Below are 22,413 nucleotides of genomic sequence, written 5' to 3' on the forward strand. Positions count from 1 at the left end.
CCTGCGGCAGTGTCCCTTGGCGGCTCCCGTATTGCACACTATTACTGCGTTCTCGAGGGGGTGTGGTTTCCTCCTGACCTCCAGGCTCTCATCGCTTTCTGGCACTCGTGGAGAACAGCTCTTACTAAGTGTCGTCATGTTCCGACTGGAAGGTATTGGACCGAAAGCTGATCCAGAAGAGCTGCGAGCCAAGATGCGGCGCGATGTCATCAGCTCGGTGCGGAACTTCCTAATCTATGTGGCCGTGCTGAGGATAAGTAAGTGACAACTCCCTGCACTAAATATGCTTGTCGTTCTTGTATGACAGGTGTATCTGGGGTGATTAGACTTCTAGGGTCAGAAAGGCAGATGTGCCCTTTATGTGGGAGTGCAGCCGACACTCCTAGGGACTACAGTGGTGCCTCTCAGGTCCCGGGCGGTGGAACCTTACAGGATAGGGATAGTCTATGATTGCAGGGTAATCCAGCTGCTCCTCATCTTGAGAACAGTGTCCTGAATGCCATCAGAATGAAGTGTTGGTCACACATGTACACTGTGGTGGGAGCTGCAGAAGAGAGCCATGCACTGTACTTGGCTGTCTCCATCAGTCCTATAGACCATTAGTGTCTGAAGGGCTTCTAAATGACCGCCTCTGCCAATCTCTGCTAATCTCTGCTATCCTGTGGATAAGGGGTACATGGTAATGATGGGGCAGGACCTGAGTGCCATCAGGGAGCTGCAGTACAGGGTTGGAAATTGTAGTCAATTCCATTGTTGGCAAGTTAACCCAAAATGTGGAAGGTAAGAATGAATTTGTAGCGTTCATGTTATAGAAGTAAGCCAGTGTCCTATTGGAAGAGAAGATCAGAAACCAGTTGGATGCCAGTGTGGTGTGCGCCTACTCTCTGGGTAATGGAGAAGGGGGTCAAACATTGGCTGATTACTTACCCCCTGTATAAGAACAAGGGCATCACTTATCCATGGGCATGTTCAGGTACCGCAGCAATAACTTGCAGACAGTTCCTTTTTATATTTTAGTTTCTGCAGTTTTGGTCCAAATAGTCTTCAGATCCATTTATTTTGTGCCCTGTATACAGTCAGCGAGCAGAATCTTCCTGTCCTGAGGACATGAAGCTATGGTTATTTGCAGATATTGACTATGTGGTACTTAGTTTGATCTTGCTAGTTCAAATCCTGCTATAATGACCCTATTTACTATAATGATCTTATTCTTTTAACAGCGCCTTTTGTCTTGAAGAAACTGGACAGTATATGAAGAGGAAATCATTCCCGGCAACTGTTACCTCCAGTTTCCATGTGCACTAAACCACTCTCATGGACTGAGCAAGCTTGACAGCGCCTAAGGGTCATCTCCATGCTGTCAAGAAACTGCCTTTCTGTTGTGCAGGACATCTATTGCATGAAAATGTTGGGATATTATAATGAATGAGTGGCTGTTGGGTCCTTTGCCATTGCATTATTTGTTTTATATCTAACTCTAGCATATGGACACGTGCTTTTGTTATTCTTAGAAATAAAGATGAAATGTTTTCTTTCAATTGTTGTACATTAATACACATCTACTAATGCACATACCGCTGTTCCACAGGGACATCTTAGCTGGGGATGGGGCTGCCAGAGATAGCAGAGTACGGTGCTCAGCTGTTTTCGGAAGCTTCAAAACAGAACAGTTGCTGTTTTCAAGATTCTGGGGGTCCCAAAGGTTGGACTCCCTGCAATCTGACACTTATTACTCAAGTGTTTTAATTTGGTATAACCTCCTTTAAACCATTTACTGGGCTAGGACTTCATGTAAGCAGTCATGTTACTGATGCTAAAATGTGGCCACATTGTAGATGTCTGAACTGTAGGTGCAAGCATCCCATTACTATGTATGAGAGCTCTTGTTTGGAGTGAGAGCTGTACCCGTGTCACTGGAACACGATCATGATAGGTTTACAGTTTACACAGATTCTGAAGTACAAAGTATCAGAAAGTGGCACAACATTTTACAATTTTTTTTTTTTTTTTTTTACATGTGTAAATGGGGAACCACCAAATGAAAAGCTTTAATAAAGCATCTTATAGTGATTTATATTCCTGTACTGGGTTCTGCATTCCTGTAGCTATACTAATAATGCTTTATTTGTATAGTGCACACAGATTCTGCAGCACTTCACCTAGCTGTATGTTTTTAGGTGTGGGAGGAAACTGGAGTACCTGAAGGAAACCCACACAAACACGGAGAGAAAATATAAACTCTCTGCAGATGTTGCCCTTGGTGGGATTTTAACCCAGGACACCAGCGCTGCAAGGCTACAGTGCTAACCACTGAGCCACCGTGCTGTTCCTATAGCTATATCTATCTTGCATGCATGAAGAGATTAAATGTGACCAGTACTGCTATTCTATAGCTTTTAATAATGTATTCTCTACAGTCAGTAAATGATTATCTATGTATTTACATACATTTTCTGGTATCAACTTAAAAGAATTATTGTCAAACTGATTTAATAAACTGTCACTACTAACATAAGAAGGAATCCTTTTATAATCAATATAGCATATTGTAGCTTAGTAGCAATTACTGAAGAAAATCTTATCTAGACCAGAATTTTTTTTCTTTTACAGTAATACCTCTGTTCTTGAACACAATCGCAAGCCATTCCACAACAGAGCTTTGTGTTCCCATAGGGAACAATGTAAATGTGTTTAATTGGTTTTTACACTCTATGCCAGGATCTGGTCACAGCAAAAACAATGGAGGGCTTCAAAACAGGCTTAGACAAGTTCTTAGACCAAAATAACATAAATGCATATGTATAAAACCTATCATCATCCGTTCCCCTTTTCTGTATCCATCCCCTCCTTGTATATCTCCTTCCCTGTAGCCATCCCCTCCTTGTATATCCCCCTTCCCTGTAGCCATCCCCTCCTTGTATATCCCCCTTCCCTGTAGCCATCCCCTCTTTGGTTAAACTTGATGGACTCCATGGACTTATGTAACCCTATGAGTCAGGTGCAGAGCACTTGGCCCTCAGATTGCAAAAGACTACCAGTAAGCAGCGGTGCATCGTGCATCACTTCTTTCTATAAAGAATTTGGGATTCCTGTCATAAGCAATCCGACAGGACAGAGGTAAGTGGCTTACTTCCACCTGTCAGTGCAAGTGATCGGGACCCCCGCAGCCTTATATACACTTTCCTGCTGCACGGGGCATCTGCAGCAGGAACGTATATAGCTGTATGGCTGACGTGAAGGAGTTAAACATTAGGTAATTTACTAATGATATATTCCCTTCAACATCTGACATCTATTAATGCTCCTTGAATAATAAATAACAATACAGCTATTCTTATTTGCTGAGCTCCATTAATGTTACATAAAATCAGATTGCTAGAGTTTTAGATAAACCTACCACAGGAACCAAGAGGAACCTCCTCTCCTACACTGCCATCGTCAGACAGCAGCCATGTAAACACTTGGGAGGACACACGCCAGGTACACATCATTCGGCAAAGCAGCTGTTGTTTTCAAATATTGGATACCCCCTTTATTTTCCATTCTATGATATATCACTACAATGATTGTTCTGATCAACTTCTATCCCAGGTAGCTATTCTTTATCAGGTGGGTGCTCAATGTATATACTGACAGCAGCATACTGTGTGCCCTGCAGCAGTGATATCAGGCACTGCTTCTCCAATCCAATCGCTTCTCCGCTGTGGATTGTGTATGTGTGAAGGTACCCTTAGGGTATTTTCACGCGGGGTAAAATCAGCGGAATTCTGTGGCAGAGCTCTCAACCATGGAATCCCGCCTGCCTCAGTGTCCAACAGTGTCTCTATGGGAGTGCTTGTGTGCCTCCGCTTTCATCGGTCTCCACCCAAAGAATTGACATGTCAGTTCTTTGCACAGACAGGCGGGAGCAGAGGTGCGCGAGCCCTCCCATAGAGATGCCCACCTTACCATGCTGCCTATTGTTTTGCTATGGGGTCTGAGGAGCACTGGTGGTAGCTGCTGTTTGATGTATCCAGCAATATTTTTTTTATTCTGTCATGGCTGGCCTTAGCTATGTGTCATCATGCAATTGCACAGTGCACTGGCTCTCAGACTGAAGAAGGGGCACCATGCAGCCCGAGGTCACCTTAACTTGTTATAATTAAAGCTTCGCTGTGACACAGGTATGGAGATCCGGGAGGTCACACTGTTATAGCGGATTCTTGCTATCACTCTGTTATGGGGAATCTGGGCTGTTACACTGTTATGGGGGATATTTGTGCGGTCACACCGTTATGGGGGATATCCTTGCGGTCACACTGTATAGGGGATATTCTTGTGGTCACATTGTTATGAGAAATCTGGGCTATCACACCTTTATGAGGGATTCTTGCTGTCACACTGTTATGGGGATATTCTTGCGGTTACACTGTTATGGGGGATATTCCTGCGGTCACACCGTTATGGGGGATATCCTTGCGGTCACACTGTATAGGGGATATTCTTGCGGTCACATTGTTATGAGAAATCTGGGCTGTCACACCTTTATGAGGGATTCTTGCTGTCACATTGTTATGAGGGATATGCTTGCGGTCACACTTATGGGGATAGCCTTGCAGTCACACTGTTATGGGGGATATCCTTGCGGTTACACTATTATGGGGATAGCCTTGCGGTCACACTGTTATGGGGCATATGCTTGCGGTCACACTATTATGGGGGATATTCTTGCGGTCACACTGTTATGGGGGATATCCTTGCGGTCACACTATTATGGGGGATATTCTTGCGGTTACACTGTTATGGGGGATATGCTTGCGGTCACATTGTTATGAGAAATCTGGGCTATCACACCTTTATGAGGGATTCTTGCTGTCACACTGTATAGGGGATATGCTTGCAGTCACACTGTTATGAGAAATCTGGGCTATCACACCTTTATGAGGGATTCTTGCTGTCACACTGTTATGGGGATATTCTTGCGGTTACACTGTTATGGGGGATATTCCTGCGGTCACACCGTTATGGGGGATATCCTTGCGGTCACACTGTATAGGGGATATTATTGCGGTCACATTGTTATGAGAAATCTGGGCTGTCACACCTTTATGAGGGATTCTTGCTGTCACACTGTTATGAGGGATATGCTTGCGGTCACACTTATGGGGATAGCCTTGCAGTCACACTGTTATGGGGGATATCCTTGCGGTTACACTATTATGGGGATAGCCTTGCGGTCACACTGTTATGGGGCATATGCTTGCGGTCACACTATTATGGGGGATATTCTTGCGGTTACACTGTTATGGGGGATATGCTTGCGGTCACACTGTTATGGGGATAGCCTTGCGGTCACACTGTTATGAGGGATATGCTTGCGGTCACACTGTTATGAGGGATATCCTTGCGGTCACACTGTTATGGGGGATATCCTTGCGGTCACACTGTTATGGGGGATATCCTTGCTGTCACACTGTTATGAGGGATATCCTTGCAGTCACACTGTATTTTTGCAGTCACACTGTTATGAGGGATATGCTTGCAGTTACACTGTTATGAGGGATATCCTTGCAGTCACACTGTTATGAGGGATATCCTTGCAGTCACACTGTTATGAGGGATATGCTTTCAGTCACACTGTATCCTTTCAGTCACACTGTTATGAGGGATATCCTTGCAGTCACACTGTATCCTTGCAGTCACACTGTTATTATAAGGGATATACTTGTGGTCACACTGTTATGAGGGATATCCTTGCAGTCACACTGTATCCTTGCAGTCACAGTTATAAGGGATATGCTTGCAGTCACACTGTTATGAGGGATATGCTTGCAGTCACACTGTTATGAGGGATATCCTTGCAGTCACACTGTATCCTTGCAGTCACAGTTATAAGGGATATGCTTGCAGTCACACTGTTATGAGGGATATCCTTGCAGTCACACTGTTATGAGGGATATCCTTGCAGTCACACTGTATCCTTGCAGTCACACTGTTATTATACGGGATATGCTTGTGGTCACACTGTTATGAGGGATATGCTTGCAGTCACACTGTTATGAGGGATATCCTTGCAGTCACACTGTATACTTGCAGTCACACTGTTATAAGGGATATGCTTGCGGTCACACTGTTTTGAGGGATATCCTTGCAGTCACACTGTTATGGGGATATTCTTGTGGTCACACTGTTATGGGGGATATGCTTGCGGTCACACTGCTATGAGGGATATGCTTGCGGTCACACTGTTATGAGGGATTTCCTTGCAGTCACACTGTTATGAGGGATATGCTTGCGGTCACACTGTATCCTTGCAGTCACACTGTTATGAGGGATATTCTTGCAGTCACACTGTTATTATAAGGGATATCCTTGCGGTCACACTGTTATGGGGGATATCCTTGCGGTCACACTGTATAGGGGATATTCTTGCGGTCACATTGTTATGAGAAATCTGGGCTGTCACACCTTTATGAGGGATTCTTGCTGTCACACTGTTATGAGGGATATGCTTGCAGTCACACTGTTATGGGGGATATCCTTGCGGTCACACTGTTATGGGGATATTCTTGCAGTCACACTCTTATGGGGTTGATATCCTTGCGGTCACACTCTTATGGGGATATCCTTGCAGTCACACTGTTATGAGGGATATCCTTGCGGTCACACTGTTATGGGGATATCCTTGCGGTCACAGTTATGAGGGATATGCTTGTGGTCACACTGTTATGAGGGATATCCTTGCAGTCACACTGTTATTATAAGGGATATCCTTGCTGTCACACTGTTATGAGGGATATCCTTGCAGTTACACTGTTATTATAAGGGATATTCTTGCGGTCACACTGTTATGAGGGATATGCTTGCAGTCACACCGTTATGAGGGATATCCTTGAAGTCACACTGTTATGAGGGATAACCTTGCAGTCACACTGTTATTATAAGGGATATGCTTGCGGTCACACTGTTATGAGGGATATCCTTGCAGTCACACTGTTATTATAAGGGATATCCTTGCAGTCACACTGTTATGAGGGATATCCTTGCAGTCACACTGTTATTATAAGGGATATCCTTGCGGTCACACTGTTATGAGGGATATCCTTGCAGTCACACTGTTATGAGGGACATCCTTGCAGTCACAGTTATGAGGGATATCCTTGCAGTCACACTGTTATGAGGGATATGCGTGCAGTCACACTGTTATGAGGGATATCCTTGCAGTCACACTGTTATGAGGGATATCCTTGCAGTCACACTGTTATGAGGGATATGCATGCAGTCACACTGTTATGAGGGATATCCTTGCAGTCACACTGTTATTATAAGGGATATCCTTGCGGTCACACTGTTAGGGATATCCTTGCAGTCACACTGTTATGAGGGATATCCTTGCAGTCACACTGTTATAAGGGATATGCTTGCAGTCACACTGTTATGAGGGATATTCTTGCAGTCACACTGTTATGAGGGATATGCGTGCAGTCACACTGTTATGAGGGATATCCTTGCAGTCACACTGTTATGAGGGATATCCTTGCAGTCACACTGTTATTATAAGGGATATGCTTGCAGTCACACTGTTATGAGGCATATTCTTGCAGTCACACTGTTATGAGGGATATGCGTGCAGTCACACTGTTATGAGGGATATCCTTGCAGTCACACTGTTATGAGGGATATCCTTGCAGTCACACTGTTATTATAAGGGATATGCTTGCAGTCACACTGTTATGAGGGATATCCTTGCAGTCACACTGTTATTATAAGGGATATCCTTGCAGTCACACTGTTATTATAAGGGATATGCTTGCGGTCACACTGTTATGAGGGATATGCGTGCAGTCACACTGTTATGAGGGATATCCTTGCAGTCACACTGTTATGAGGGATATCCTTGCAGTCAGACTGTTATTATAAAGGATATGCTTGCAGTCACACTGTTATGAGGGATATGCTTGCGGTCACACTGTTACTATGGCATCTGTGTCTGGCACACTGTTATAATGGGGATGGATATGTACAGGGAGCTCCGCCGCAGCTGGTGAGTTCTGTGTGACTACCACATGATGGAGTTACATGAACAGCGCAGCGCTCCCTCCTTTCATCTTTACGACTCTTTCCTTCGCTCCCTCAAGTCTCTATGGTGTTCATTGGAAACAACAGGAGGGGCTCCTGTAGAGAGAGCTTCCCCAGCCCTTCTCTATGGTTCTCGCGGCTGCGGCAGCTGCACGCTCCGGGCGGCGGGCTCAGGTAGGCTCGGCGGCTGGGCGGAACTTTCCCGGGGCTTGTTGTGTGCCGGGGTCTGCTCCAGCTGTGCTGCAGGCGGGAGGGGTCTGTTGCCGCTTCTATGTCCGGCGTCCTGTGGGCTGCAGGAAGCCGCTGTGTGTCTTCATGGTGCGGGGATGCTGGAGGCGCAGGTACCGGGGGAGCGTTTCCTGCCTGTGTGTACAGCCGCTACTTACTGCCCGGGCTACGGCAGGGAGGAGAATGCGCAGGACATCCATGCTGTCCTTCTAGTGATAGATACATAGGATAGCAGAGGAGGGCTCATCCTATATACGTGGTGACTTTAAATTAACCTGTAAAGTGCTAATTGCAGATTTGTAGCTGCAGATGACTGATTACACCTCTATAACACAGGGACCATGAATCCTTTCAGTCCCCTATCACCATGATACTCCCTTACTCCGGCATCACTTCATCCGTGTGGGTGCTGGATTAGCAGATATTCCAGATTATCATGCAGTAATAGTAATGTATACAGAACTATAGGTGGTAGAAACCCATCAGATATAGCTCCACAAGAAAAGAGGTGGACATGACAATAACAAGGGGCATTGGCCTGCTTTATTATTACATCCTAGTACTATTGATGGTGCCTTTCACATTTTTTACCAGGTAGAATAGTACAGCAGCAGAATAAACACCATCCCACCTACTGAGAATTTATGGTATAATAGATAGAAATGTTGTAAAAAGTAATAGGATATCTATTTGCATGGTACAGTCACACCTAGGCCCATTCACATCACGTTTTTGTCACTTTTTGGATGTATATGTCGACATACTGTCAAAAAGCGATACCAACTGTTCGAAGCTAGCACATGTGGTGTGAATGGCCCTGTTTGTGAATAAACATGATATCTTGTTGTACACCCTATTTATGTAATACATTTGTTCTTGTTTTACCGATACGAATAGTTTTCACATGTAAATAAGCCTGTGCATGGATCCCGCCAGGACATCTTCAGAGGGGGGTATGGCTGCTCATGTGATGTTATGATATGCTGTATGAATAGCTCCATACATATAGAGTCTGTCAGAGAGAGATTTGTACAATTTTGTTTCTGTAAGGCTGCATTCACATGGAACACGCACATGTAAGGCCTGTAACCGAGCCCTGACCCGTGCGGGCATCATCTGTGATATGATGCTGGGAGCGGGGGAAACATGGAATGTGTCAATGCAGCCGTAGACATCGCTCACTAATTGTATTTTTTGATTAAGCAACGTCCGTTGTTTAATCACAGCGGCCGAATGTATTAACTACTATGGAATCCCGGCCGGAGTGTATACACAGTGTATATACTTACACCCGGATTCCATGCGGCCACACAGAAATCTGCCATGTCTATTTTGTGCAGCCGCTATTCATTGAATAGTGGCCGCACAAAATAGACTGTGCAGACAATGTAAAGTGTGGCTCCGGCCGTACTCTACATTGTGTGCTATAGCTAATTGGAATGCGGGCAAATTTGGGTGTATTCCAATTAAAAAAAAGTGACGTTAACCTGGCCGGTACTGCAGAGCTGAACATCTCTGACAGCAGCCGTTTTGTGACACAGCCATTTCATTTTTAGTTCTAATGTCTAAAACGGAGTATGTAACATGATTTTCTTGTAGAAGTATATACAGAGGTGCCTTGGATTACGAGCATAATTCGTTCCGGGACTGTGTTTGTAATCCAAGTCCACTCTTAAACCAAAGCAAATTTTCCCAAGAAATTATAGAAATGCAGACAGTTTGTTCCACACCCCCCAAAAAATTATATGTTATTCTGAATAATGTGTAAAACAAATGAAACAAACATTCAGAAACAGCAGAATATGTGATATTATAAGTTACTGTACAGTAATGGAGAGGATGGGAAACACAAGGGCTGACAGAGACTGCAGGGAGTATGAAAGAATGAGCAGGACAGATGTGAGCACATACATGCAGCGCTCTCTGTCCGGGGAGTGAGGGGTTACAGCTATGGAGAGATTACCTCCACAGTCCTGTCCCCTGATGCAAGCCCCAGCCTGAAGTGGATCTGCTATGATTTGGAAGGTGGGGCAGACTTTCTGGGTCAGAGTACAGTGGTGTAGACCCCGCTATGCAGACCATGCCCGTCTCCCGCTCCGCCTCCCACCCAGTACAGGGAGCTCTGAAACCAAAACGCTCTTAATATTGAAGTGTAAGGTACAAAAATAAAATAAAAATTAGTCAGCAGGTGAAAGAGTTACACTGTTGTAAACAATGGCAGGACAGAGTTAAGAGCCCTTGTAATCACTATGAAACATAATTTGTTTTTGGGTGAAATAAACACCATAGGAGGATTTACGAAGCATATGCCAGGGAGAAGGTGCAGATTCACCCCTTCTCCCTGGTGTATGCTCCGCTCGCCCGATGGACAGGCTGGTGGAGTCCATCTTCAGGTGTAGATTTTGTACACCAGGCGCAGATTCGGGTGCCTGGTCGGCCGAATTCACTAAGAGGCGTGCGTCTCTTAGTGTATCCTGCTGGGGAAAAGGGGTGGGGCCTAATATAAGGCCAGCGTACTTGTAAGTCAGGTGCAGAGCACCCGGCCCACAAAGTGTAAAGACTAGCAATAAGTAGTGATGCATCTTGCACCTGCATGATGATGGGAATCCCCACTCCTTTCTAGTGTGTTCCCTGGAGTGGAGGCAGAAAGACAGACAGGAGCGGGCGGCTGTTTGAACAGCTCCTCCAGCCTGCCCCAGCCACCGGCGTTGGCAACCTGATGATGGTGATGGTGCTCACAGGCTGACGGAGCTGTTCCCTGCAGCGGTGGAAACAAGAGTGGCGTGGCAAGATTAAACAGGTGCCTGCTGCTGCCTCTCTCTTTGCCTCCACTTCAGGTAACACACTGTAAATGAGCAGGGATTCCCATCATTATGACTGTAATCCCTGCTCCTGTAACCTTGGTATGCCTTAAAGGGGTTGTCCGGCGCAAAAGAATTATTCACAGAATAACACACATTACAAAGTTATACAACTTTGTAATGTATGTTATGTCTGTGAATGGCTCCCTTCCCCGTGTCCCACCACCCCCACCCGTGTACCCGGAAGTGTGGTGCGCTATACATACCTGTCACGTGCCGACCACAGTCTCCGATCCTCAGCAGTGACGTCTTCTTCGGGTGGCCGGCGGATCTTCCCGAGTGCCGGCCGCCCTCTGCAGCGTCATCCGAAGCTCAGCCGCGATTGGCTGAGCATAACTATGGTCGGCACGTGACAGGTATGTAAAATGCACCACACTTCCGGGTACACGGGTGGGGGTGGTGGGACACGGGGAAGGGGGCCATTCACAGACATAACATACATTACAAAGTTGTATAACTTTGTAATGTGTGTTATTCTGTGAATAATTTTTTTGCGCCGGACAACCCCTTTAACACCTCAATAACTGTCAGCTGAATAATAGTTTGAATGATCCTTAGGTCATCCGGTTGGCTTATTGAAGAGAGAAGCGGTCTACTACCGCCTCTTCTATTGCACAAAGCTTCATGCTGCAGACCGTCGCTATAGTTATTGTTTTGATAGGTCATGTTTAACCCCTTAACCCCTTTGTGCTGCAGCTAGTTTGGGCCTTAATGACCAGGCTAATTTTTCAAAATCTGACCTGTCTCACTTTATGCTCTCATAGCTCAGTGATGCTTTAACGTATGCTAGCGATTCTGAGATTGTTTTTTCGTGACATATGGCACTTTATGTTAGTGGCAAAATTTGGTCACTACTTTGTGTGTTTTTTGTAAAAAACATCAAAATATCATGAAAAATGTAAAAAATTTGCATTTTATGAACTTTGAAATTCTCTGCTTCTAAAAAAAGAAAGTCGTAGCACATAAATTAGTTACTAAGTCACATTACCAATATGTCTTCTTTATTCTGGCATAATTTGGTAAACATATTTTACTTTTTTAGGGTGTTATGGGGCTTAGAAATTTATCAGCAAATTATCACATTTTCGTGAAACAGATTTTTTTAGGGACCAGTTCTTTTTTTAAATGGATTTAGAAGTCTGGTATCCTGAAAACCCCCATAAGTGACCCCATTTTGGAAACTACACACCTTAAAGAATTAATCTAGGGGTATAATGAGCATTTTAACCCTACAGGGGCTGGAGGAAAGTATTCACAATTAGGCAGTAAAAAAATTGAAAATTTAAATTTTCCAATAATATATACGTTTAGATTAAAGTTTCTCATTTTCAAAAGGAATATGAGACAAAAAGCACCCCAAAATTTGTAATGCAGGTTCTCTTGAGTACAACGGTACCCCATATGTGGGCGTAAACCACTGTATGGGCACACAGCAGGGCTCAGAAGGAAGGGAGCGCCAATTAGCTTTTCCAATGCAGATTTTGCTGAAGAAGTTTCTGAGCGCCAGGTGCGTTTGTAGTGCCCCTGTAGTGTCAGCAGAGAGAAAACCCCCCATAAGTCACCCCATTTTGGAAAGTACACCCCTCAAAGAATTCATCTTGGTGTGTGGTGACCATTTTGACCCCACAGGTATTACAGGAAAGTATTCAAAAGAAGACAGTAAAAATGAAAAACTTGAATTCTTCCAATAATATGTTCGTTTAGTTTGAAATTTCTCAATTTCACGAGGAACAAGAGGAAAAAAGTACCCCAAAATTTGTAACGCAGGTTCTCCTGAGTACAATGGTACCCCATATGTGGGCATAAACCACTGCATGGGCACACAGGAGGGCTCAGAAGGGAAGGAGCGCCAATTAGCTTTTTCAATGCAGATTTTGCTGCAGAAGTTTCCGAGCGCCAGGTGCGTTTGCAGAGCCCCTGTAGTGCTAGCGGAGTAAAATCTCGCCATAAGTCACTCCATTTTGGAAAGTGCACCCCTCATAGAATTTATTTTGGGGTGTGGTGAGCATTTTGACCCCACAGGTATTTGAGGAAAGTATTCAAAAGTAGACAGTAAAAATGAAAAACTCGAATTTTTCCAATATTATGTTCTTTTAGTTTGAAATTTCTCAATTTCACGAGGAACAAGAGGAAAAAAGTACCACAAAATTTGTAACGCAGGTTCTCCTGAGTACAATGGTACCCCATATGTGGGCGTAAACCACTGCATGGGCACACAGGAGGGCTCAAAAGGGAAGGAGCGCCAATTAGCTTTTTCAATGCAGATTTTGCTGAAGAAGTTTCTGAGCGCCAGGTGCGTTTGCAGCGCCCCTGTAGTGCTAGCGGAGTAAAATCTCGCCATAAGTCACTCCATTTTGGAAAGTGCACCCCTCATAGAATTTATTTTGGGGTGTGGTGAGCATTTTGACCCCCACAGGTATTTGAGGAAAGTATTCAAAAGTAGACAGTAAAAATGAAAAACTCGAATTTTTCCAATAATATGTTCCTTTAGTTTGAAATTTCTCAATTTCACGAGGAACAGGAGAGAAATGTCACCCCAATATATGTAAAGCAGGTTCTCCTGAGTACAATGGTACCCCATATGTGGGCATAAACCACTGCATGGGCACACAGCCGGGCTCAGAAGGGAAGGAGCGCCAATTAGCATTTTCAGTGCAGATTTTGCTGAAGAAGTTTCTGAGCGCCAGGTGCGTTTGCAGAGCCCCTGTAGTGTCCGCAGAATAGATTCCCCCCAAAAGTCACCACATCTTGGAAAGTACACCCCTCAAAGAATTCATCTTGGGGTGTGGTGACCATTTTTACCCCACAGGTATTAGAGGAAAGTATTCAAAATTGGCCAGTAAAAATGAAAAACTCGAATTTTTCCAATAATATGTTGGTTTAGTTTGAAATTTCTCAATTTGACGAGGAACAGGAGAGAAAACGTACCCCAAAATCTGTAACGCAGGTTCTCCTGAGTACAACGGTACCCCATATGTGGGCATAAACCACTGTATGGGCACACAGCAGGGCTCAGAAGGGAAGGAGCGCCGATTTACAGGAGCAAAACCGCAGCTAGTAATGGTTATTAGAATAGCGCAGTTACTAAAATAAGATAAAAAAAATGAGATTACAGGTAATGTGGGGTGGTTACGGACAACCAGGGATGGTTATGGGCAACCTGAGGTGGTTACAGGTAATCTGGGGTGGTTACGGACAACATGGGGTGGTCACGGGCAACCTGCTGTGGTTACAGGCAACGTGGGGTGGTTACAGGCAACGCGGGGTGGTTACGGGCAATGTGTGGTGGTTATGGGCAACGTGTGGTGGTCACGGGCAACCTGCTGTGGTTACGGCAACGTGGGGTGGTTACAGGCAACGTGGGCTGGTTACAGGCAACGTGGGCTGGTTACAGGCAACGTGGGCTGGTTACAGGCAACGTGGGCTGGTAACGGGCAACGTGGGCTGGTTACGGGCAACCTGCTGTGCTTACAGACAATCTGGGATGGTTACGGGAAACGTGGGGTGGTTACGGGCAACCTGCAGTGCTTACAGACAATCTGGGGTGGATACGGGCAACGTGGGGTGGTTACGGGCAACCTGCAATGCTTACAGACAATCTGGGGTGGTTACAGGCAACGTTGGCTGGTTACGGGCAACCTGCAGTGCTTACAGACAATCTGAGGTGGATACGGGCAACGTGGGGTGGTTACGCGCAACCTGCAGTGCTTACTGACAATCTGGGGTGGTTACGGGCAACGTGGGGTGGTTACGGGCAATGTGGGGTGGTTACGGATAAACTGAAGTTCTTATAGGCAATCTGGGGTGGGTACCTGTAATCTGACATGGGCACCGCAATCTGGAGGGGGTCATTGGCAATTTGGGGTGGTCAGAGGCAAGGTGCGGTGGTCAGAGGCGACGTGCGGTGGTCAGAGGCGACGTGCGGTGGTCAGAGGCGACGTGCGGTGGTCAGAGGCGACGTGCGGTGGTCAGAGGCGACGTGCGGTGGTCAGAGGCATTGTGGCGTGGTCAGAGGCATCGTGGCGTGGTCAGAGGCATCGTGGCGTGGTCAGAGGCAACGCGCAGTGGTTACGTGCAATCTGGGGGGGTTACATGTAATCTGGCATGATTACGGGGAACCTGGGGGGGTTATGTGCAACCTGGAAGGGTTACAGACAATCTGGGATTGTTACTGATAAACTGAAGTGCTTATAGGTAATCTGGGGTGGGTACATGTAATTTGGGGTGGTTACGGGCAATCTGGAGGGGGTCACTGGCAATTTGCGGTGGTTACGGGCAACGTGCGGTGGTTACGGGCAACGTGCGGTGGTTACGGGCAACGTGCGGTGGTTACGGACAACGTGCGGTGGTTACGGGCAACGTGCGGTGGTTACGGACAACGTGCGGTGGTTACGGGCAACGTGCGGTGGTTACGGGTAATCTGGGGAGGGGTTAGGGGTAATTTGGGAGTAAACTGCAATTATTACTATAATAAAAAGTGTGTGTTTTATTTTTTTGTATGTTTGTCACTTTTTGTACTTTACATATTCATTTTCACTGTATTACTATGATTATTGTGATATTTTCTATCTCAGTAATCATAGTTCAGTGACAGAGACCAAATTGGTCTCTGTCACTTTAAATTTTCAGAGTTGGCTGGTTGTGAAGCGCATGCGCACTTCATAACCAGCCAGGACGTCGAGGAGGAAGGAGCTCCGTCGATCCGGTGAGTATATGGGGAAGGGGGGGGTGACTGGGGGACGGGGGTGACAGGGGGGGTGGGGGGGCGACTTGGGGGGTGGGGGGACATCACTTTTTATCCCCTGTCACCAATCATTCATGGTGACAGGGGATAAAAAGTGCCGGGAGCACATGGCACAAGCGATCAGCGGTATATAGTATATACCGCTGATCGCTTGTACCGGGACCCCACAGGGGGGTCCCCGATGACTGCCCCATGCTCTCCGCTACCTCCGGTGGCGGAGAGCATGGGGCTTTCATTCATTTTAACCTTTTAATCGCTGTGAACCGACGTTAGTCGGTTCACAGCGATAGCGGCGGCCATCTTGGAAATGATGGCCGCCGGGGGAGGGGGGTTAGTTATCGGGGCACTAGGGGGGGCTGATCTGAGGTCTGGGGGATACTTATTTCATCTCCCCCCGCCGTAGATTCACGGCGGGGGGAGATGAAAGGTGGCGGCGGCACCGGTACTCTCATTTACCGACGGTCGCCGCTATAACGTTAATAGCGGCGATCGTCGGTAAGGGGGGGGGGCCGGGACGGACCTCACACACTGCCCCAACCCCTCAGCTACCTCCGGTAGCCAGGGGGATGGGGTGGGGGCCGTCCCGGCCCCGCAGCCTTATTCTCTGCCATCGCCGTAAAAAGCTGATGGCAGCAGAATAAGGCCCATTAGTGACCGCCGTAGAAAGCCGTATCGGCGGTCACTAAGGGGTTAAAGTGTCACTGTCGTGAAATTTTTTTTTGCAGAAATCAATAGTCCAGGCGATTTTAAGAAACTTTGTAATTGGGTTTATTATCCGAAAAAAGCATTTTTATCATGAAAAAGCAGTTTGAAGCTCTCCCCCCTGTCTTCATTGATCTCCTATGGAGAGAGCTAAAGAAAAGACCAAAACAGGACAACAAAGAGTTAATCTACAAATCCCTCACGGGATATCTCCTGTGACAGTCACCAGTGACCTGTCTGAGCTCGGATTACAGCTGTCACCCAGCTCTGTGCCTGTAATCCTCTGTTATCTGCTTTCTGCTGCCGGCTAACTCCCTCCTTCCTCCTCCCCCCTCCCCTCTCCCTAGAGCAGACAGGGTACGACTCCTGCAACAAGTCACAATTTTCAGATTTTTCAGAGTGGATGAAAAAGAGGAAGGAGGGGGGGACCTGGGAAAAGGCTTTTTACATGCAGATAATGGCAGATTTGGCTAATAAACCCAATTACAAAGTTTCTTAAAATCGCCTGGACTATTGATTTCTGCAAAAAAAAAAAATACGACAGTGACTCTTTAAGGTCAAAGCCAATTTTCGTTTTTGTACTTTTGCTTTTTCCACTTTATGTTTAAAAGTCCATAGCGCTTGCATTTTTTCACCTAGAGACGTATATGAGCGCTTATTTTTTGCGAAACCAATTGTACTTTGCAATGACAGGCGTTATTTTTTCATAACATATGCTGCGAAACCGGAAAAAAATCATTTGCGCTGTCAAATTGAAAAAAAAAGGAATTTGTTTTGATTTCGGGGAGTTTTGCATTTACGCCGTTCGCCCTATGGTAAAAATGACTTGTTATATATGTTCCTCAAGTCGTTACGATTACAACGCTATATAACATGTATAACTTTTATTATCTGATGGCTTGTAAAAAATTCAAACCATTGTTAACAAATCGCTCCATTCCCAGGCTTATAGCGCTTTTATCCTTTGGTCTATGGGGCTGTGTGAGGTGTCATTTTTTGCGCCATGATGTGTTCTTTCTATCGGTACCTTGGTACCTCGGCAATTTTGCACTTTAGAATTTTTTTGCGCTTACGCCGTTTACCGTGCGAGATCAGGAATGTGATTAATTAATAGTTCGGGCGATTACGCGCGCGGTGATACCAAACATGTTTGTTTATTTATTTTTTTTATTTATTTTTTTATATTTATAAAATGGGAAAAGGGGGATGATTTGGACTTTTAATAGGGGAGGGGATTTTTTATTAATAAAAAAACATTTTTACTTTACTTTTTACTTTAACTAGAAGTCCCCCTGGGGGACTTGTATATAGACAGCACTGATCTCTCATAGAGATCAATGCTGTGTATATACACAGCAAAGATCGATCAGATCGGTCATAGATTGCTATGGCCTGCTGCAGGCCATAGCAATCTATTGCCGAGACGGGATCAGCGTCATTCCGACGCTGAGGCCCGGCACGTGCAGAAGAACTGATCTCCCCCCCGCGATCGCATCGTGGGGGGGAGATCCGTCCCACTAGACACCAGGGAAGTGAGGAGCAAAGCCTCTAAGTGCAGCTGTCAGGTTTGACAGCTGCACTTAGAGGCTTTATTAGCCGGCGCGGCAACTGGACCCGCGCCGGCTAATAGAGGCACTGCCCGGCTGCACATGTCAGCCGGGATCAGCGCCGTTCAGAGCGGGGTCCCGACGGGACCCCTCTCTGAACACCCCGCGTGGCACCATGACGTATCAGATACGTCATGGGTCGCTAAGGGGTTAAAGACAATGATCTGCCAACATTGTGCATGTCAGCTAATCATTGCCTTTTAACATAACTTTTTACACAAAACGATTATCGTCCAGACCAGACGGTAATCTGCCAAGTACAGACGACAATGGTTTGGTGTAATAGGGCCCAAAGTCTGTGACTACAAAGACTATTGGTTTTAGGGTTAGTTCACATTTTGTTTTTTGCAAACATTTAAAGGGGAGATTTATAATAGGTTGTAAATATACACCTGGTGTAAACTGCCCACGGTAACCAATCACAGCTTATCTTTCAGCTCTGGTAGAATAAAAGCTGAGCTGTGATTGGTTGCAGTGGGCAATTTACACCAGGTGTGTATTTACACCCTTTCATAAATCTCCCCCTTTGGTGTATATATCTTGCGAACTCTCGGGGCCCAGATTTATGAAAGGGTATAAAATATAGACTGGTGTAAACTGCCCACAGCAACCAATAAAAGCTCTTTTTTTATTTTACCAGAGCTGAAAGCTGAGCTGTGGTTGGTTGCTGTGGGCAGTTTATACCAGTCTATATTTTACACCCTTTGATAAATCTCCCCCCTGACCCTACCATATGCATAAAGAGTGTCTTTCTGACATATGATAGGCTTTAAAAAAAACATCATTTTATTCCAGCCATACAGTTGTATACTGAAAGGCATGTCAAGGGAACACAAGGCCCCAACAGGCCGAGCACAGTCACCTGTAAACAAGTCTCATTATCAGATCTAATCAAAGACTTTTCCACACTGGCCTCCTGAGATCGTGGGTAACAGTCACATTAACACAAATAGAAGAGACCACAGCCTATTGCCTGCAACATTTTACTTCCCAAATCTTACATGACACTATATTAACAAAACACAGTTATTACTGAACTCAAGGAGAACAGTGAAAAAAATTCCAATGAAGTACTCAATCAAGAGTCTCCACTGATGCCCAGAAAAATTTAAATATGCAAAACAGGAGTCCGTGGAGCCTCGGTTGCGAGTCTCAAAACACTGGATAGCCAGATATCTCTAGCCTGTTGCCACGGGGTGCCTCCATGATAGGGAGAGCACCACACCACCCTGATAAATAACCCCTTAAGTCCCACTCGGTTGCGAGTATTGGAACATAGACAGGGAAACAACAGGGTGGCCCCTTTTGTCAATGTCTAACTCAAGGTGCGAGTATTGCGATCATGACAAGGGCTTGCCAAGGCAGGCTTCCATCCACAGACAGCCGTTTCGGGTTTTTTGCCCCTCGTCAGTGTGGAGTAGGATTCTGGCTAGTTGGGGCTATAGCAAATCGACCAACAAAACACAGTTATCACTGAACTCAAGGAGAACAGCGAAAAAAATTCCAATGAAGTACTCAATCAAGAGTCTCCACTGATGCCCCCAAAAATTTAAATATGCAAAACAGGAGTCCGTGGAGCCTCGGTTGCGAGTCTCAAAACACGGGATAGCCAGATATCTCTAGCCTGTTGCCACGGGGTGACACTATATTAAAATATAATAAAGGTGAATAACAAAGTGTAAAGAAACCCACTATACTAGACAGTTTTTTAAATTAAGGCTATGTTTTTAATGTACATATCCACTTCCGGTGACTTGTAGCAATTAGGGATGACACAAACCTGTGCTGCCACCATTTGTGTCGGGAACTGCAGGGTTGCCTAAGGCTGGGTTCACAGTACGTTTTTGCAATCCGTTTTTTTAAATCCGTCTTTGCAGAAAAAAACGGATGCAGTTGTGGGCATCCGTTTTGATCCGTTTTTCCATTGACCTAATTTTTGTGTCCGACAAAAAAAACTGATCTGCACACAGTTGCATCCGTTTTTTTCATCAGTTTTTTTGCAAAAAAACGTAGTGTGAACCCAGCCTTAGCTCTCCAGTTACTGATCCCCTGCTGCTGCACAGCGCTCTGCAGGGCATGGTCCCATTCCCCCCCCCCCCCCCCTCCCCTGTGTAGCAGCACAGTGGCTCAGTGGTTAGTACTGTAGCTGTGCAGTGATGGGGTCCTGTCTACAGACAACGGGGGAGTTAACTGCCCACAGCAACCAATCACAGCTCCTCTTATATTCTACCAGAGCTGAAAGCTGAGCTGTGATTGGTTACTGTGGGCAGTTTACACCAGGTGTATATTTACACCCTTTCATAAATCTCCCCCCAAATCTCCAATGAGTTTGCATTCTCTTGTGTTTGTGTGGGATTCCTCCCAAATAAAGTTTTTTAAGGGTGGGTTCACACCTACAGGATCCGCAGCAGATCTGCAGCAGATCAGCAGCAGATTTGATGGTGCAGATTTAATGCTGTGTTCAGTTATTTAAATGAAATCTGCGGAAAATACTCTGCGGATCCGGTAAGTGTGAAGTACCCTAAGGGTACAAACCCACACACCGTATACGCAGCAAAAACGCAGCAGATTTGAAGCAGATTTGGTGGTGCAGATTTGATGCTGTGTTCAGTTATTTAGATCTAATCTGCTGCGTATTTGTTGCGTATTTGCTGCGTATCGCAGCAGTAAATAAGCTGCGTATACGGTGTGTTGGTTTGTACCCTTAGGGTATAAACCCACACACCGTATACACAGCGCATTTACTGCTGTGATACTCAGCAAATACGCAGCAGATTAGATCTAAATAACTGAACACAGCATCAAATCTTCACCATCAAACTGCTGCGTATTTGCTGCATATTTGTTGCGTATTTGCTGCGTATACGGTGTGTGGGTTTGTACCCTAAGGGTACAAACACACACGGCTTATACGCTGCGTATTTACTGCTGCGATACGCAGCAGATTAGATCTAAATAACTGAACACAGTATCAAATCTGCTGCGTATCTGCTGTGTGTGTTTGTACCCTTGGGTACAAACACACACCGTATACGCAGCAGATCTGCAGCAGATTTGATGGTGCAAATTTGATGCTGTGTTTAGTTACTTAGATCTAATTTGCTGCGTATCTGCTGCGTATAGCAGTAGAAAATACGCTGCGTATACGGTGTGTGTGTTTGTACCCTTAGGCTGGGTTCACAAACAGTATATTTCAGGCAGTATTTGGTCCTCATGTCAGGTCCTCATAGAAACCAAAACCAGGAGTGGATTGAAAACACAGAAATACTCTGTTCACACAATGTTGTAATTGAATGGATGGCCGTCATTTATTGGCAAATATTAGCTGTTATCTTAAAACAACGGCCGTTGTATAGAAATAATGGCAGTTATTTACCGTTATATGACGGCCATCCACTAAATTTCAACATTTTGTGGACAGAGTGTTTCTGTGTTTTCAATCCACTCCTGGTTTTGGTTGCTATGAGGACCAAATACTGCCTGAAATATACTGTGTGTGAACCAAGCCTTAAGCAATATCATAAAAAGCATTACGGTCTGTACAGGGAGACTGCCTGACACAATCACTTTGGGCGTTTGTTACTGTTTGCCAGCTTGCTGGTGTAAACTACCAACTGATCGTACAGTTAAATGTGAACATACCGTTATCTGGGTAAAGTAGACTGCAAAGCACCATATTTTTTACCATAACGTAATCAATGGAAACTCAGTAAGTGCTGCTTTGAACAGAGGCCAAGTGCAACTTTATATTGTAGCAGGGTGTATTTTTTTATTCTTTCTTTATATTTGTGCTGTGGAATTTGTCCTAAGTCTTTGTTTTTATGGTGGCTAAAATGCTTTTTTTATATGTATATATCTTTCCTGACTAGAGACTAAAGGTAGGACTGCAGAAGCCAAAATGAAGATGAAAGATCGAAGTAAAGACAGAAAATTTTAAGAAAGGTAAATTGACTTACATCTGAAGAATTTAAACTATTGAATTGCAGTGTTCCACGTTTGGTTCTGTCTGTGTAGTACCTGTTAGTATATTTACACTAAAGTAATGCCAGACTCTTTTGTGTATAGTTTTCAGGCAACTAAAAGATGCTTTTATGTTACAGCTGCTCATCTCGATATATTTCCACGTTAAAGGGAACCTGTCAGCTCCTGGGCCCTACCTGAGGTGGTAACAGTGTGCTGTAGCTGCCAGTCACCTAGTAAGCATGTTGCCTTT

General features: G+C 45.2%; 2 protein-coding genes across 6 annotated transcripts in view; both read left to right on the forward strand.

The window, feature by feature from the left end:
- The first annotated feature begins 35 nt into the window (after positions 1-35).
- TOMM5 (translocase of outer mitochondrial membrane 5) lies at positions 36-1,538 on the forward strand. The gene is made up of 2 exons (XM_069964359.1): positions 36-257; positions 1,221-1,538. The coding sequence occupies exons 1-2, from the start codon at positions 137-139 to the stop codon at positions 1,253-1,255; spliced, it is 156 nt and encodes a 51-aa protein (XP_069820460.1). The 5' UTR covers positions 36-136; the 3' UTR covers positions 1,256-1,538.
- Positions 1,539-7,986: 6,448 nt separating this feature from the next.
- FBXO10 (F-box protein 10) overlaps positions 7,987-22,413 on the forward strand; it is a 70,446-nt gene continuing 56,019 nt past the window's right edge. For 2 of the 5 annotated variants that reach the window (XM_069964360.1, XM_069964364.1), the window contains exons 1-2: positions 8,134-8,232; positions 22,070-22,142. The gene's annotated coding sequence lies outside the window, so the exon portion shown is untranslated. Of the gene's footprint in view, positions 8,024-8,133; positions 8,233-8,313; positions 8,400-21,846; positions 21,910-22,069; positions 22,143-22,413 lie in introns of those variants that run through there. The other 3 variants (XM_069964362.1, XM_069964361.1, XM_069964363.1) reach the window with 3 other exon arrangements.

The sequence above is a fragment of the Dendropsophus ebraccatus genome, chromosome 3 (genome assembly GCF_027789765.1).
Source record: "Dendropsophus ebraccatus isolate aDenEbr1 chromosome 3, aDenEbr1.pat, whole genome shotgun sequence".
NCBI lineage: Eukaryota > Metazoa > Chordata > Amphibia > Anura > Hylidae > Dendropsophus > Dendropsophus ebraccatus.